This window comes from Vulpes vulpes, chromosome 7 (assembly GCF_048418805.1).
Source record: "Vulpes vulpes isolate BD-2025 chromosome 7, VulVul3, whole genome shotgun sequence".
In the NCBI taxonomy this organism is placed as follows: Eukaryota; Metazoa; Chordata; class Mammalia; order Carnivora; family Canidae; genus Vulpes; species Vulpes vulpes.
In genome coordinates, this window is record NC_132786.1 from 86,381,716 (window position 1) to 86,399,753 (window position 18,038).

The window sequence follows — 18,038 nt, forward strand, 5'->3', positions numbered from 1 at the left end:
GGTATCCTGACAGTGGGTTCAATCCCGACGAAGACTCTCCCAACCTGTGAATTTATCCACGTTAAAACAAAGCCTTTGAAAATGCAAGCCCTTCTTCCTTTCCCTAAACGGGTGCATACTGCAGCCTAGAAGAACATGCCAGTGATTCTTGCAGTGGGAGCTTCCGTCTTGAGGGTCGGGGGTGGTGAGGAAATTGGAAGAAAACCTAGACAGTAATAGCATTTCAAACTATACTATTAAGCAGGAGAAAATTGGATTTTGGTAAGTCATGAACAATAGCTGTTATTTCCAGATGTTTAAAAAGTGAAGTCTCCAGGATATATTACAATTTTGACTAAGTTTCTCACAGAAACAGCAACTAAAAGAAAAAAGACACAAAGTAGAGATTAACAGGATAATTTATCTCGAGAACTAATGTGTCAGATAATATTGGCTTCCTAGAAAATGACTGTTTAAGGTTGGGTGGTTTTATAATTGATCAGAACAAGGACTGCAGATGTGGTATGTGTTTCATGTCTGTCTGTCTGTGTATGTCTCCATCTAGACCTCCATACACTCAGTTATATTATCAGCTGGGTCACCGAGAGAGGGTACTGAGAATTGACGCTTTTAAGCATGTGTTTTCCACCCTTTGATTTGAAGAAAAATATGTTATTCGTGGTCTTTAACAAATAGTGACTGGCTAACGATAAAATCAAGAATTTGGGGCGGGACTAGTCTTTTACTAAGAGTTAAATAATTTAGTATTCAGAAGTGGTCAAGGAAGGACCAGCTACTCCAGCTCAGTAAGGAATAATGATACAGTCATGCCACTTGGAGGTGTCTGTCACTGGATATTCAGATTCTCTGGATAAGGTAGTTTGAATCACCTAGTCCAAAGCACGAGAGAAAGCAAGAAGCTGCATAAATAGCAATTGGGCAAATAATTTTACCTTGAAATCACACGGCAAGCATGGTTTATAATAAACGTTCTGACATAAAAGAGTTATAGAGTATTAAAATATAAAACCATGAGGCTAATGTCTACCCTTTCGATTTTGAGGTCCCAATATCTTACGTTCTTTTTCAAATCATTCCCACATTAGACATTTTTTTGCAAGTAAAACACATTTCACCCATCTACCTATGCCCCTCATGCGCAGTGGCCCATCTAAAGTCTTCTGCGTTGCTTTACTAGTATTATATAATTGTGTTCAGTGCTGAGCAATGCCAAAGCAATGTAATTCATGAAACGAGAAATCACTTAGTTACTACCTTCACCAGGCTTTGCCCCAGGTTATTGTCTTCGCACGGAGTTTTCTCACTTTGACTTCAGCACATGCATTCTGTGCATTTTACCTTTGCTAACAGTACACTTTGGAAGTTCACTCTAACATTTGGAGCTGTTACCTACAGATAACGTTCTTTGCAATATCCCGTGCGTAAAGGATTTGATTGTCCATATTTTGTGTTATGTTTTTTTCTCTTACTACTCTGGCCTGCCCAGGCATTTAGTCGAACCCATGAAGAGAATACAGACAGCTGACTGGATGAAGAAGACATTGTGGAAAAAAACTCCCATTGTTTAGATTTCTGTCAGAGGATATAAGAATACTTAATTTCTTTTATCTCTAGGGCTTTCATTATCATTTAAATTTCATTTTACATTAATTGATCAGGGATTAGTAAAGCCATTATGCAGAAATTAGAATAAGACAAGCCAGATGGAATGAATAATTCATGAAGTCCAATTACATTTTATTTCTGGTGTACTTTCAAACTTGCCTCCGACTTCTGTGCTATTTTGATGTGACAATATTCACTGGAAATCAGGAGTGCCATTTTAATTTATTGTATCCCTCTGGAGTGGAAGCATTTGTATGCGGTGGGGGTGTGCTAATGCATGCCCCCCAAACACCCAGTTTCGGGGCTGCTGGAAATCCTGGGGGATCTGGAGGACGCGGTGCATGCCCCGTGGGGGTTCGGGGATTCTCCGCCGAGCCACACTAGGGTCTGCGAACCGCGAGGTCTTTAGCCCCCGGAAGAGCCCCGAATCCCTTCCAAACCTGCGTTCCCGCTGCCGCCCGCCGAGGAGCGGGTCCGCCGCAGGCCTGGGGCCCGGGGCCCGGGGGCCGCGCTGCAGCTGCAGGCGGAGCCCGCGAGGTGGCAGGCGCGGCCTTGCGTGCGAGAGGGCCCGGCCGGGCGGCAGGGCGGCAGGGCGGCAGGGCCTCCGCAGCATCCCCGGGCATCCCCGCGGCTCCGGCCCAGCCCGCGGGCCGCGCGCCTCCCGGAGCCGAGCCGAGCCGGGCCGGGCCAGCGCGGGGCTAGCGGCGGCCGCGCCCGCCTGCCCCGAGGGTCGCGACCGCCGGGGTCTGCGCCCGCCGCCGCCGCAGGCCCCGGGCCCCGGCCCCGTCGGGGTCGCCCTCCCCCGCCCCGCCCCCGCCCCCGGCATTTATTTACGCCACTGGACAGTTCTAGGCACATTAAAGCTGCGGTTCACCTTTCCGAGGACTTTCATCTCGGGGAGTTTTATGACACGTTGTGAATGTGCAAAGTTCTTAATTAGGCTCGCTAGACAGCCCGAGGCGGCGGCAGCGCCGCGATCCTCACGTCTCTCTGCTTCGCAGCACAACAAGCCGCTCTACTCCTTTGAAGACAACGCGGACTACGTGTACGACGTCATGTGGTCCCCCGTGCACCCCGCGCTCTTCGCCTGCGTGGACGGGATGGGGCGCCTGGACCTCTGGAACCTCAACAACGACACGGAGGTGAGCGGCGCAGGCGCCCGGGCGGGCGGGAGGGCTGGGAGGAGGCAGCCGCCCCCCCACGCCCCGACGCCCCGACGCCCCGACGCCGCGGCCGGGGCCGACCCTCCAGTCGCCGACCCCCCCCCCCCCGCCCTTTCCTGACTGCCCCGAAGGCCCCTGCGGACGCACCGGCCAGGACCCACTCGCGCCGCTGCCGCCCCACCCCAGAGCGCGGCGGCTCCTGCACCACCGCGAAGAGCCCAGTGGTGCGTGTGCCCGGCGGGCCCCACGGGAGGGGACCCGCGCGCACGCTCCCGAGCTCCCGGCCCAGGTGGCCGAGGTGGCCCAGGTCGCAGCCGGCAGCCCGCGGACGCCCACTGCGGGTGCAGGCCCCTCGGCTGCGCCCTGGGAACCCGGGGACGCCCGGGGTTGAGCTCATTAAACACGATTCCGCTGGCCGGTTACGTTTAGCTCTACCCTCCGTTTGATTTTTTCCAGGCAAAGAATCCTTGTCTAAAATACTGAGCTCGCAGGCGGACTTGCACAGTACTTTTTTTTTTTTTTTAAACTCTGAACACGTATGTTAAACGTAGTATTTTTTTGAAAAGTGGAATTTCAGCATGTCACGTTCAGAATACTTCACAAGTAGATGGCCCTCTTTTTAAAAAAAAAAAAAAAAAGGGAATCGACAATAAAGGAATTTTTTTTAATGATTCTGAAAAAGTTCTATACATAGTGATGTTTTTAAAAAATGATGCCGTGTGCATGGTCCCCTTTTTCCCACACCCTTAAAATTACCCAGGGGCTAATTCAGCTACTTGGTTTGTATTTGTTTTTTGTCTTTTTGTGGTGACTTTTCTTTTTTTAACTTGAATATTAAATATCCCTCAGTTTAATACAATGAAATGGGCTCTTCATCACTTCCTGGCTTGTGATTCAGGGCAGCTCTCCATAAATAAGAAGGGACAGGTAAGGGGAGCAAGTGCTGCAAACTCTGCATCAAGTGGAGAACAAGAGAAAGGTCTTTTGAAGTGTTTTGAGCAGGAAGCAACTCAGCCTTTTTAATTAGGAGGCCTACAGCTGGAGGATATGAGGAGAAGGAGGTTCCCCTACTATTTTTTTGTGGGAGGGGGCAGGGCAATATCCCTCAGGTGTTATTATTGAGCCGTTGTATCTCGCAAAATTCCGTACACCTCTAGCCACTGCCAAATAGTTATCTTCTGAAAATATTTCAATTTAAATCTGTGTTTTCTTTCTGCTACAAGAGCTATGTGACAGAGGCAGGGGTTACGTAATGAAGCATCTTTGAAAATTATCAAAAGGCATGAATAGTGCAATGCTCACCATTTGGGATGTTGAAATGTTCATAACATTATTGCTTTTCACGAAAAGATGCTATTATTTGACATTGTGTTGGTTTCCCAAAGTCTTTCATCACCGTTGATTAAAATCATATTGCTTCTACTTGCTGGAATAAACTCATTCACTTAAAACAACCAAAAAACACACGTTTTCCAGGTGGGCTTAGGAGACCCCCCCCCCCCCATATCAGAAATCAGATCTACTAGAAGTGATGTTTAGAGGTGATATCCCACTATGATGCAGTAGACTGAGTGTTCTACACTCTCCTTAATAGTTCCTATCTAACTCGTTTTGTTTTGTTTTTAGTCTGCTTTTTAGGTAAAATGAAATCAAGGTGTCAACATTGCAAAATGTAATTTTTCCCTTCTCTTTCTCTAGATATCAAGGCACAACCACATAAGAGTTTTATAGCTAACCATTTTTTAAAAATCATTAGGGGGCATGCAAACTGCTTAGTTTTGTGGTAAACATAATTCTGCTTTCAGAATAACAGTGGATATATCGAATCAGATTCAAATCCAGTAGCGAACGGAACACTTTTTAAAACTCTAAGGTCATTTTTGCCTTCGATCAAGTTGAGCAAGATTTTTCAGACACTTGTCAGATTAGGGTTTAGATGTGTGTAAAAAAGAAAGAGAGAGAACCTGAATTCCTAGAGTGATTCGTTGGTGATGGTGTTGTTGAAATGACTGTACTTTTGGACCAAGTTTTCCCAACTGCTCCTATGCAGGGATAGTTCATATTCACCTACCTCAGTATCACCGCCCTCCACACAATGTAGTAATCTATGCTGTGTATCTCCCTGGTTTTGCGATTAAAATTATTGAGCCTTAAAAAAATGTGAACATAACTGTGAAACCAAAGTACAGAAGTAAGATAGAGTCAATATATGGATTATTTTCATTAGGGATTCATCAACTTTTGAGAGGTCATATGAGTCAAACTAATAAAATATATTTTATCATTTCCTTCAGCATTTGATAATTTTTTAGCACATGTCACAGGCTGTGACAGTCATTTTTTAATCATTTATAAGATTTGAAAGGATATTTTTAAATAGTTAAAATATTGCCCCAGTTTGCTATACTACTTAATTCTCAACAAATAAGATTCTTTAAAATAGGCATAATTTAAAAGGTATCAGAAATCAGTTTGAGTGATTAGTTTTTTAACATATTCGTATTAAGATTCAACATTTGTATTCAATCTTCAAGATTATTCATTGATAAAATCTGAAATCGAACAGAGTTAGGCAAAGTGTGATCCTGTACAGTCTCCCTAAATTATGGTGTTAAAACTAACTCTGAAAACTCTATAGCTGAATCGCGGATTGGTTCTCTAAGTAGCACACTAATAATAAAGCATATTGACAGAATTATGGCCCATCTAAATTCACATTGTTTTGGCCTTTGAAAGGTTTGGTTAAAAATTCAAGCTCCAGCCTGCACAGCAGGTACCTTTATTGTCGAAATTGTGTATTTTTTTAAAAAATAAATGAGTTGGGGACTTTTGTTTTACATTTTTGCTCACAACTGACACTCAGTGATTTAAGCGGGTAAAAGAATTTTTATTGATTTCAAGATTAAGTTTAAACATAGATTCTTACATATGATGGAGTTTTTATTGCTATTTTAAAGATAGGTATTGGGTCAATAATGTCCTATAAACAGATGGTTTCAATTCCCTGAACAGCAGAATGCCGGGAGTGCTAAGGCCCAGTACATGTCGGGTTTCTATCCTAAAACGACCTGTTTAGTAGACACAGGTCTTAAACAGTGGCGGGAGAGGATCTCTAGGGCCCTCTTCTCACTGTTTTGTTTTGTTTTTTTTTCTTTCTGTTTCGAGATTTACTCTCTTCTTTTTTAATGGCCTGTTGTCCTTTCCTATTCAGCATTCTTGTAGAGGGCTCAGAGATCTGATCTATCAGTTATAAACTCCCAAACTTAAAGACAAGAGTTTACACAACTGTTGATAGAAGAGGGGTAGACCCACTAACATCTTTTCCTAATACTAGGGTTCTTGTAGCAAATTCTGCAGGTTCCATTTCAGCACCTCCAGTTCATTTTAATAATAAGTATGATAGTGATTACCCACATGGGCAGGTTTCAGTGTTGATTAAAGAATATGTGAGGCCTCGTCTACAAATAGGTAGGTGTTGCAGTCTCTCAGGATACCACCTTGGGGGCATTTCCAAAGTTAGAGAGTGCTTTGTCCACCCTGACACTGACAGGAAGGGGGGAAATGGGGGAGGAGGGGGAGAAAGGTAAAAAGAAAAAAAAGAAAGGAGATTTCGAGCTTTTGAAGTTTTGCCACCTGCATTTTTTCTTCTTCTTCTGATCATCCCCTCCCCGATGAGGTTTTGAGGGATCAATACATATTTTTTTCCCTGAAGACACACATTAATATGACCTTTATTCCACCACCACCCCCCTGCCTTTTGTCGTATCTCTAATCTCAGTAAATCCTGAAATCTCTCTCTCCATCGATCCATAAATCATGACCCGATCGTGAAGTATCACATTTAGCTGCTGTTTGTATGGTCGGACATACACCCTGAATAATCCGGAGAAATATTTGTCACTCGCTGCCCACTGACTGTGGAAAAAAGACTCTCCAGCTTTTCTTTTTGTTGTTAAAGTGTCTCCTCTCTACCCCTTCATTCAGTGGAGCATATGATTTAAGAACAATGAATCCTTTTACCCCGCACAGGGGATGTATATCACTTTGTGCACATGAAGGCAGAGGTGACTGACTCACCCAGTTAAACGTATCACTAAATTTGTGTATCTGAATTCAGATTCAGATTCTCTGTTGCCGTCGTCTCCCCTTTGACAGGTGCCAACAGCAAGTGTGGCCATTGAGGGGGCTTCCGCCCTAAACCGTGTTCGCTGGGCTCAAGCTGGCAAGGAGGTTGCCGTTGGAGACTCAGAAGGCCGTATCTGGATCTACGACGTTGGAGAGGTACGCATACTTTTTGGTTTGTGGGTTCGGGTGTTTTTGGTCGTGTGTGCCTGTGTGTGTGTGTGCGTGGCTTTTTTTTTCTTTTTTTTTTGGTATGCCTAGTTTACAGACCTAGTGAAATTATTGACAAGACCTGTGAGCCGCCAGTGCCCGCTTGAGTGCGTTTGCAAATTGCCATTGACTTCAGTGGGGTTTGGTGAGGCTTCCTTAGGGCCTAATTTGGTCTTCAGGCTCCGCACACAGGACACTTTAGTTAATGATCCAGGCGCTTTTCAGAGTGCTGGAGAATTCCCAGCTATCCTGGGAGGAAGCGTGGCACTTCCGACCAATTTCAGGAGAACAAAATGAGTTTGTCAAATTCATTGCGCTAGGGTTGGATTTGGAATTTGTTAAACAAACAAGCAAACAGCCAGTCCAGTTTTCATGATGTTCGGTTACAATGTGGACTCCTACTCTCCAGTGAAAATGTAGCCGGTTAAAGAGGCTGACCTCATGCCCCTTCCACGGCACACACGCTACAGCGGCTCAGGGGAATCAGAATGTTGTGCCATTTTCGTGACATTCGAAGTTATTACATGAAATATATACCTCTGGTTTATCTTATTACCTGATATCTGAGGTATTCCGGAATTACATGGCACATATCGAAGGGGGAAAAAAAAATCTGTATTTTTTATTTCAGATAAATCTCTTTAAATGTTTATACTGCTTTTAATATTACCTTATAAATCAGCTGCACTTAAACGTGTCTGTTTATTCTTACTAAATGGGAAAGCGTTGACAAAAACCTTCATCTGCAATGAGGTTAAAGAATTTTTTCCTTAAAGACAAAGAAAATATTGAACTTTCAAGCAAAACAAAACAAGAGTGTTGTGTAATGCTGGTCTGGCGTAATATGAATCTAGAATTTGCATTCCAGGGGGAAAATCTACCACATTTGTATGTATAACACCCTGGGCCTAGGCAGTACTCTGTGCCTGCCTGGTGATGGGCTTAGCCGATCACTCCGAGGAGGGTTCCGTACGGTTTCCTCAGTCGGCGTTCTGTAAATTTGGGTCTCCGATGGCTTGTTCTACACTAGAACCTTGGATGAATGCATTACATACTGCTGTACGGTGGAGTCGATTATGTTGAAACAAGCTAGGTGTTGTTTTGTTGTTGCTTTTAATTCAGCCATAAAAGAGAAACTGAAGGACTTAAGAAATGAGTTTTCTATTTGACGACATATAGCCCTAAGTACAACATGGAAAAATCTCTCAGTTTTACTGCATGTTATCTAGTTCATTAGACAACCCCTTAAGTACTCCTGATGCCACAGCTGAGTCATCCTGACAGCAACAAAGACCAGGTTAATATTCATCCCCAATGGTGAAGATGCAAATGGTCTGGTGACTATTGACGTAGTTTGGAGTCTTTGGGAAAGAGAATACCCTCTGAATCAAAAATATTACCTTTGGTTTTACAGCAATATTTTCTCCAATGATTAGTCGTTATATTTGATGCATCTTTTTCACTGTCTCCATCAAAATAAAACTAAGCAACAACAAAAAGTCTTTGTTAGTTCATTTACTAAAAAATTAAAAAGCTAGCAAAGAGGAATATATATATATATTTTTTTGTATTTATATATACACATATATATAAAACACCCAAGGTTTCTTTTTCCTTTCTCTTTTTAGTTTATAACAAATGTAATTGTGAGAGAGAAAAAGCTGTGGAGACATGCTCAGAGACAAAAATGGCAGAAAATAGATGAAATTTAAACTCTTTTCTCCACCTCTCTTGCTTATTATACATAATGTCCCTTAACTCTCTTGAGATCATATGCAACGTAAACTGTTTTGTCCAAGAGGGATGAAAAGGAGAATAGTTTAACAATCTGATTTATTTCAAGAATGGCCTTCTGAAAAGCCTGTATGTTGACCACAGGTATTTTATGTGTGTGTGTGTGTGTGTGTGTATAGTATGTGTGTATATGCATTTCTTGTTATCTATAGGTAACATATAACTTATAACATATTAGAAAATACATTATGACATATATGCAGAACTTTCTGTAATAAAGTGATTTTTATAAGCCTGTGGACAGAATTACTTGACTATGACTCATATTTTAGGAGGATATATGATTTTGCAAAAGTTGCTTTGGCTGATATGTGGCTGCTAAAACTTCTTTCCAGGTTGCTATCATCATTCCTGAATTGTAAAGTGTTGTTAGACTCATATTTCTACTATTGTAGGGGCAGGTCAGCCTGGTTTTCATTTTTATATTATTGCTCTTACTTTTCTAAGTGATATTACAGACTATAGAAATGTCTGTAGCTGTAGGCCAGTCTGTCTATTGTCTGGAGTCTAGACAGGCTATAGAAAGATCTCTGGGCCACATAATAGACCAAACAATTTGTAGGGTTGCTTATCCTCACAAATTCACTACCCGGAAAAAAACGGATATACTATTTTATTGAGAGTAGGTAATATTATATAATCTTCTAGTTCTTCCGTGAATGACCAAAAAATCAGGGTAGGCTTATACATTTAACAGTTCTTTCTGTATGGTTTAGTCACAAACAAAGCCACCTAGAGCTCAGAAAAACTCAGACTTAACAAGATAGTGTTGTCTTAACTATAGTTTTTTTCCTAAGTACTTTTGTAAGGTATTTACAAATTTAGCTCATATTTATTTCTGGGGAATGATAAAGGGGAGAGTCCTTTCCTCTTTGCTCATCTCTACCCTGTTTTAAATCTCTCAAGGCCAACTCTGTATAGAGTCTCCATGTACTGAAAGGGAAGCGGAACTTAGCTGAAGCCCACTTCTGAGGGATGGTAGCTCACTTCATGGACAAGTGCCGCCATTATTGTAATTATTGCTGTCTCGTTCACCAGCCTAGAACTGACAGAGCAGAGCTGTACTTACAAGAGAAAGGTACCCTCTAAACAGTGCCTCCCCAGCCTTCCAAATCACCTAAACTGCAGAAAGCCAGTCAGAGTGCCTTCACAGCGAGCTGGCCCCATTTAGAATTTGAGGTCAAATCAAGGCTGGTGCATGGCTGACGAGAGGAAGGGGTATGAGCAGGAAGTGATTTAAAAAGGAGAAAATATAGAGGAAGAGAAAAAAGATGGCATTGAGGATCAAATTGCCAGTAGACTGTGCTACCATTATCTGTATTCAGAATTGGTCCTCTGGTCCCCATTAACACTGAACCCCTCACCGAGGTCATGCTGGCCTTTGGACAGAAAATGTTGCTTTATGGAACCCTCTAGGAAAGAAGATGAAACGGTTTTAAATAAGCCTTATAATACAATCTGGACAAGAAAGTAAATGGTGGTTTTTAGAGTATACTTTGTTGATCCATTTTCTTTGAGACCTCAGTACATTGAATAGGTTTCTGTCTGCGGGAAGACACCTCACATTCATTTGTCCCTGGCTTGTTTGAGGAAGAAGGAGGGGCAGCAGGCTCTTCCTCACCAGGGTCCTATTCCAGGAATGAGACTGGCTTCATGGTTGCATCACCTGGGCAATCTCACAGACCCTGTGCATAGAGGTGTCCTGAGCTTGCTTTATTGCTTAGCTGTCACTGTCTTGCAACTGTTAAGAAATTTTTCAACAAGGCACCCCACATTTTTATTTTGCACTGGACCCTGCAAAATTATGTAGCCAATCTTGCCACAAGAGTTTTGCTCTTAATCCCACTCATGACGTGAATCGGAAATGAAAAGTTACGGCCTTGACCTAGACCATTAGGGAAAAGGAGAAATCTTTAGAAATGTGGTCATTATATGTAGTACAGGCTGTGTGATCTTATTACTATCATCTATGTCTTAAGATTATCTAAAAATGTTGAATGTGTGGGGCACCTGGGTGGCTCAGTCGATTAAGCACCAAACTCTTGATTTCAGCTCAGCTCATGATCTCAGGGTCGTGAGATCAAGCCCCGTGTCAGGCTCCATGCTTTAAGATTCTCTCTCTCTCTCCTTCTGCGCCCCTCACCACCTCCCTCTCTAAAAGAGAGGAAAGAAGGAAGGAAGGATGAAAGGAAGGAAGACAGGCAGGCAAAATATGTTGAATGGGAATAGCAATGGCTGTAGATTACAAACATCAGGAGGCCATAGAAATGGAGCTGAAGCAATACTGGATATTCTCATTCACCTTCCCACACCCTTGTTTTCATCATATTGTAAGTTCAACGGAAGGTATAATAGAGTTTTAGGGAAGATATCTAGGATGCCTACCACAGGTGGAGTGGAGACAGTCTCTCTCTGTCATTCCATTGTCACACCATCATCAGGAACTCCCTCTGTGACTACCAGTGGAGATGTCCCCATTCAGGTCCAAGTAGATGTGCTTCCTGGGAGACCTGGCACTCAACCAGGAGAGCACTGCAGGGAGGGACTCTGGTGTCAGCGGTTGTGAAGAGTCGTCTGTCTCATCTCCTAACCCAGCTGAGGCTGCAGCTGCTGCAGGGAGTCCCAGCAGTGTCCCCAGGATCATGCCCTCCTCTATTAGGTACAATTATCCTCCATGACTTCTACGATGATGGCAGAGAGCAGTGGCCTGAATCCAGATTTACTGATGCAATTTATTATGAACTTCTGAAGGGGTAAACAGAGGATTGTGTACTAGCTCACTGAAATCACTAGATTGAGTATGTCCATCCCCCACCCCAGGTCCCCTTTTTCCTTTTTGTTGCATTTAAATGGCAAAGGCATGAGTAATGCCTTGGACCTATAACTAATGAGGTAAAATATAAAACAGCAATGTTTTCAGATAGGCCACATGATGCTTTGTTGATATAGCACACATTTTTGGTTGTTTGATTTCAGCATCGTATCTGGAAAATATACCGTACACATTTATTTTCACAGATAGGGGTCTATTTTCTTTGCGAAGCAGGTGCTTAACTCCCATTAGCATAAATGGAAGTTATGTGAATTCAGTGAAAGACAGAGAAGACCCCTTTTTTATTTGGCTATGATTTTTATGCTATTTGTACATCCTGAAAGTTATTTAAATAGGCAGTGGTTGCATGTACCATTTAAATTTTCTAAGATCTACAGTTGAAGATGAGCGTAGCTCGAATAAATTTTGAGGATCTTTCTCTTCAAACTGCAGGATGCAGTCTGTTTGTTGTGGGGCTCTATGATCCCATTCAATTAATTGAAACATGGATAACAAGTCATAAGTTAACTAAAAATATAACCCCAAAACGTTGAGTGTATGCTGCTTCAGAATATACTCGTCGAGAGCTGTTAATCATTGTTGGATTTTTTTAATGATGTGTGAACACACATATTCTAAGGAATTAAAAATAAGAATTACTCACCACCATGGCTCCTTTACTGAATAGCAAGCTTTTCTATATATACATGGAGCTGATTTTAATAGCACATGGGCCAGTGAGTATAGAATTATTCACGTGTCCTGATGATTGATAGTCAGCCTATCTACCTGTCTTGCAGATGTGTTTTATAGAAAGCCCGTTGCTATTGTTAATGCTTCAGTGCTGTCACACAGATGGGCTGTCATAAATATCCCCTAACAACTATGTTTGCTGCTTATCTGAATTAGTTAGAATGCTGTTTGCAGCTCCAGTTTTGAAAGAAGCAGCTTATCCTCCACCTCCTGTTATTTCTTTTTCCATTAACCTCTTCCAGGGAAGATTTTGTTTTCAGTTGTGATAAATACACATAAGTTTCAAATCCCTGATTATATTTCCACGGTAGTCAAATGATAAAATTCCAAAGTCATTTTCAGTTTACAGCCGAACTTGAAAAATAAAATGGCAACTTAAAAACTAATTTGGGAGATGAATAAATCTCAGTGCCCTCAGCTTTATTGGTTTGGTATCCCACTCACTAATTGCCTAAGAAAACATGCATTCATCTTTACATTTTAACCCTGAACTGCGGCGGCATTTCAAATCACTTGTTTCATATGGCTCTTTGGGGGCTGAAAGAATAGCAGTTATTTTATTACAGATTTCAAGAAGTAGAGTAGGTTTGACATTCGTTAATACCATCAAAAGGGTCTTGAAAAGTTCTTGGAAAGGAAAAATGCAGGTGAATGTAAAAGATCAAACGGACCCGCTAAAAAGGTAAAGCGTGATGTAAAGGTTTGCCTGAGTGTATTTTAGAACTGAAGGGAAAAACTAGGATGACAGTTTATTTGGGATCCCAGTGGGAAAAACGGCCTATGGCGATAGACTTTGGAACTGTGGTCCAGGTGTAATGGGTGAGGATTATTCAAAAGCGCCTCCCACAGTTTTCTCAGCCAGCTAGCATTCGGACAGAAGGAAGCGATCCGCTGAGCCATCTCTCTTGCACTTTAAAGAGTGGTCAAATATAGAGGAATCTGATAAACTGGAAGTGCTGGGAGTTCAAAAGAATTTGAGTGACACAAAATAAATACAATACGTTTCTGGTTTTTAAGTGGATTACACTTAAGCAGTAATTGTTAGCTTTGTGGAACTACTTCGTGTTTGCCAGCAGGACGGGCCTACATCAGTCTTCCACAAGAAGTTGGTGCCCTGAATATAAATAATCCCCCCTCCATGGGGAGGGGGTGTGCAGAACACAGAATATTAAGTTAAACTGAGATTTGGGGGTTAATTCAAGTGAGAGTCCCTTAATGAAAACAAACTGGATTTGAAATCCGTTCACTTAATTATTGTGCTTTAGGAAGCCATCAGCCCCTGCTGATGACGAACCCCATAGCATGGCTCAGCTGTGGCAGCTTCCAGAAGGAGAGGGGAGCTGGGCTCAGCTTCCCCAGGTCCACATATAATCACCCCAACACTTGTGTTTCTCATTAAGTGAGTGTGGCCACAAGTTGCTCGATTCTTGAAGGTCTTTGCAAGTCCTGGCTTTACTCTTCAATGGATAAACATTATTATTTTCTTTAGCTGATGCCAAACACTTCCTGGAAAAGACTTTGGCATAAATTATTCTGTGGTGCCAAACATCCAGATAAAAACTGCAAATCCAAATACTTAGTTCTGTCTATAATATCGAGATATTTGATGACACAGAAACAAACCATTGGGATTTTCAATGGGACTTTTCAGTTTTTACCTGAATTTCTATTGCCATTGCCACAACGCTATGCAGTCAAGTCAAAAAGCAGAAAGGCATATTTGTATGAGCAGATTTGGGGTGCTAATAAATATAATTACCTAAAATAAGCTACTTTGAAGTAATATATTAGTTCGTTTCCATGTCATAATAAATTACATGTATTTGAAATAAAATAATTTGGTTAAAATGTATGATTGTAATTTTAGTATTAACTTGATTTCTTCTAGGAAAAGTGCTTAATTTAAAAAAGAAAAAGAAAAAGCACTATTAATTCCAATTAATGTTATAATTACTCATCTTATAGTGAATGTAGTAGCAGTGGCTTTCATTTTGGTAATTATATATGTAAAAGACCATAATTAAACTAATTATTATATAAATAGTGTGCTTATTCAGGTACATTAGCTTATAAAAATGAATTTATAGGATTAATATCTTTTCAAGCCACTTTTTTTTCTGGATTGATAAGAAAATACTTCTGACTTTTATGTATTATGGAGAAGTTGATTCAGTGAAAAGAAAACCCTAATATCTAATTTTATAAAAACCAAATTAATGTGTGCATAGTAATTTGCAATATTCAGTGAAATTCATATATTCCCATTTTGGTGATAAATGGTCTATGAATATAAACCTTCTGAAACAAGTACCAGTTTGTATAATTAATCATCTTTATGATTCTTCTGTGATTTCAAACTGTCATCTTCAATAGCAGTTTGGATTTTGAAGCAGTCATTAATTATAGTGTTAAATTTTTTTTTATGGCTGACAAAATTGTGTTTAGTTTTAGAATTTCAAAACTGCTAAATTTTATCTTGAAAAATTACTGCTTAGAACAGTAGCCTCAAATCACAGCTTAGACCAGCCGAGCATGAAGCTGCTCCAATCATCTGTGAGGCTGGATTAACACTGGCCTGTATGGAAATGGAGAGTTGTTTGTTTCTCACAGGAGTATATATGCTACTATTGGTATATCTAAAAAATGGTATGAAATCAAGTATCTGCTTATGCACGTTTATGCGTAAATATTTATATGCTATATAGGTTGGACTTGCAAAGTGAGGAAGTGAATGAATCGTTCTGTTCTAATTTCAAAGGTTTGCATGAATTTCTGAGGATGTCAGCTATCAGAACATCTACATTTTAAAACATGAATTATTTATCATTTAGGAACTATCAAGGCTTAACATTGTTGAATAAATTTTGCACTCTTACTTTTTAGGATGGCAGATAAAACTGATCAGTGGTCTATTCCCTAAGGTCTTTCTCCTTGTGGCCACACAAGAGTTTCTCAACATTTAGATGAGATATTTTATTTTTATTTATCTTAGCATAAAGGACCCATAGGTAAAAAGTGAACATCTTCTAGTAGCCTAAAAACCAGCCACCCTTTTGATTTAGGAAAAATTTTTTATTTTTATGTATTAGTTTGGCAGACTTCCTTAGGTTAATCACATTCCTCAGTAGGGTTTTTCTAATGTTTAGAGTGCCACGTCCACAGAAACATGCAAAGCAGATACTTACCAGTTGTCTATTTGAACAGGCTAACCTGGCCCAGCACAGTGCCTGGCACAGAACAGGCGCTTCATCAGTATTTGGGTGAATCAATGTCTCAGGTGTGAAAGTTGAGGTTAAAGGAAAGCTTAATTGTATGAAGCACCCCTAATGCAGCCTCCAGCCTGACTCTAGATTGATGGACAGAAAAAATAATTCATTTAACTATATTTGCTGCACAGAGAAGGATACATAGAAAATATATCTGGAAAAGAGAGCTCGTGCTTCTTCCCCGCTCCCTATCCCAAGCCCGCGCCCCTCCCGCGCTTTTAAAAGTGAGCAATTGGCCACTAGTGTAATGAAAGCCTAACAGTTGATTCAAATAGTTGTCAAACCACTGGAAAAATGCTTCCTTTTCATTGTGCTTTTTTTGGACACTATAGCTATGGTAAATCATGAACTACATTATAAAAATACCTCTTTTATGCCCAAACATTCAGTAGGAGGGAATGACATTTCTTTTATTACCTTGGTAAATGTTTTTAAGGTGTTTAGCAATAAGCTTTCTTTTTGTCAAAACTGCTTAGATGCAGTGGTTGCTAGGAATTTACTAGAAAACCTATGGTTAATAATATCAGGAAGGAAAGGGATATATGTTTAGTCAGCTAATATGACAGAGCAGCTTGAGTAGCACATGCTTTGTTGTTTCCCTGTCATTTTCTTGATCTTTTCTGTTATGGAAAAAGAGTGGTAATTGAAGTTTACAAAGTTTATTTTCCATTATTGCCCATCAGCCAATGTTTTTAGCACTTTTTCCATTTTTTGGGCAGAGGAAAAGATTGTTCCAAATAATAGGAAAAAAAAATAATGCTTAAGAGAGTTCTCAAGAAAAAAAGGATGATGAGATTTTAATACAAATGTGAGCAAGGTCATCGGTAGGCCTTAGTAAATTAACTCTTTCTTCTTCGGCTGTGATTCTTTTTTCCCTCCGCAGGTAATAACTCCAGCATTTCATTGAGCTTCCTATAATGCTAAATTTTTAACATGAAGAACATTAAAAAAATAGTAATTATAAATTATTTCCTTCGATGGTTGCTGGCATATTGAAATTGATATAGACCCATGTTTATTACTGTTTACTTTTGACTTTATGTCCTACCTTTATATCTTTCCTTAATTGGGTGGTAATGGATTTTTTTTAAAGTGGTGTTCTCACAAACATTCTATAAAAGTCAACCACTCATTTAAAGATACCAGGAAGGGCAGCCCTGGTGGCTCAGCGGTTTAGCGCTGCCTGCAGCCCAGGGTGTGATCCTGGAGACCTGGGATCAAGTCCCACATCAGGTTCCCTGCATGGGGCCTGCTTCTCCCTCTGCCTGTATCTGCTTCTCTCTCTCCTCTCTGTGTATTCTCATGAATAAATAAATAAAATTAAAAAAAAAATAAAGATACCAGGAAGAGAACTTTGGAAGAGCAATCTCAAGCTTCTCTGGTAGATGAGGGGTCCCTTAGATAGGATTTTTATGATAAAATAGGTTTTCTTTCTTTCTTAACCAAAAGTAGATCTCGTCAGACTACTGTAGGTTTGCATCCTGCTAAGTCTCACAGAAATGTCAACCTACTGACTGGGGATAGCAGATGCTGCCGAATGGAGACTGATGGAACTTCCACCCTCTGGCCTGCCCTCAGAGGACTGTAAATGCGGAGTTACCACACAGCGTATCTTCCGTGGTAGAACCCAGCGTGTTTACCCGCTCTGTATCCTGCGCTCTGGCTTGGGATTTGGGTCCGTGGTTTCATCCATTGTTACCAGTGATGCTAGACGCCCCCCCGAGTTAAATACAGTGGAGCTTGTATTTATGTGAAGCGAGTACGCTTGCTCGTTCCAGCGGCTGCTTCATTGCTTATTACCTCCCACTTTGCTTCCATCTGTGTGTGTGGCGGAGGGAATTGTCCTAAGAAATATCGGCTTCCTCTAACACAAACGTGTATTTGTACACCAGTAAGTCCACAATCTCCTGAATTGGGGTGCCATTAATAATTGCACTTTTAAAAAACCTTTTAGGGCTTAGAAGAGGTTTAGCAGTCGTTCTGGGGAAACCCACATTCGCTTCCACGGTTTCTGTAAATGCATTAAAACAACAACAACAAAATCAATGCGTATTAAAGTGAAAAGGTAATTTGTAAGATATCTTTCTAACAGAAAACTTTAATTTTTAGGTTAATACAGGAGGTAGACTGTCATGTATGTGTTCAGAATCAATGGTTAACATAATTGTCCCAGACTTTATTTTTAATGACTCCATTTAATTAAAAGATTACAGAGATGCTGATGAGCCACACATCCATGGAATACTTATCCTGAAACTAGGAGTCCTATTCATTTTAATTTGTTTGGCATGCTTAATGTTACTGAGAAACCAA

General features: G+C 40.9%; 1 protein-coding gene across 12 annotated transcripts in view; it reads left to right on the plus strand.

Moving 5' to 3' along the window:
* Positions 1-18,038, plus strand: part of DYNC1I1 (dynein cytoplasmic 1 intermediate chain 1) — a 437,478-nt gene that overhangs the window by 412,624 nt on the left and 6,816 nt on the right. For 10 of the 12 annotated variants that reach the window (XM_072764334.1, XM_072764337.1, XM_072764333.1 and 7 more), the window contains 2 exons: positions 2,607-2,747; positions 6,924-7,049. In XM_072764334.1, the coding sequence (XP_072620435.1) occupies positions 2,607-2,747; positions 6,924-7,049 (267 nt within the window). The remainder of the gene's footprint in view (positions 1-2,606; positions 2,748-6,923; positions 7,050-18,038) is intronic. The other 2 variants (XM_072764344.1, XM_072764345.1) reach the window with 1 other exon arrangement.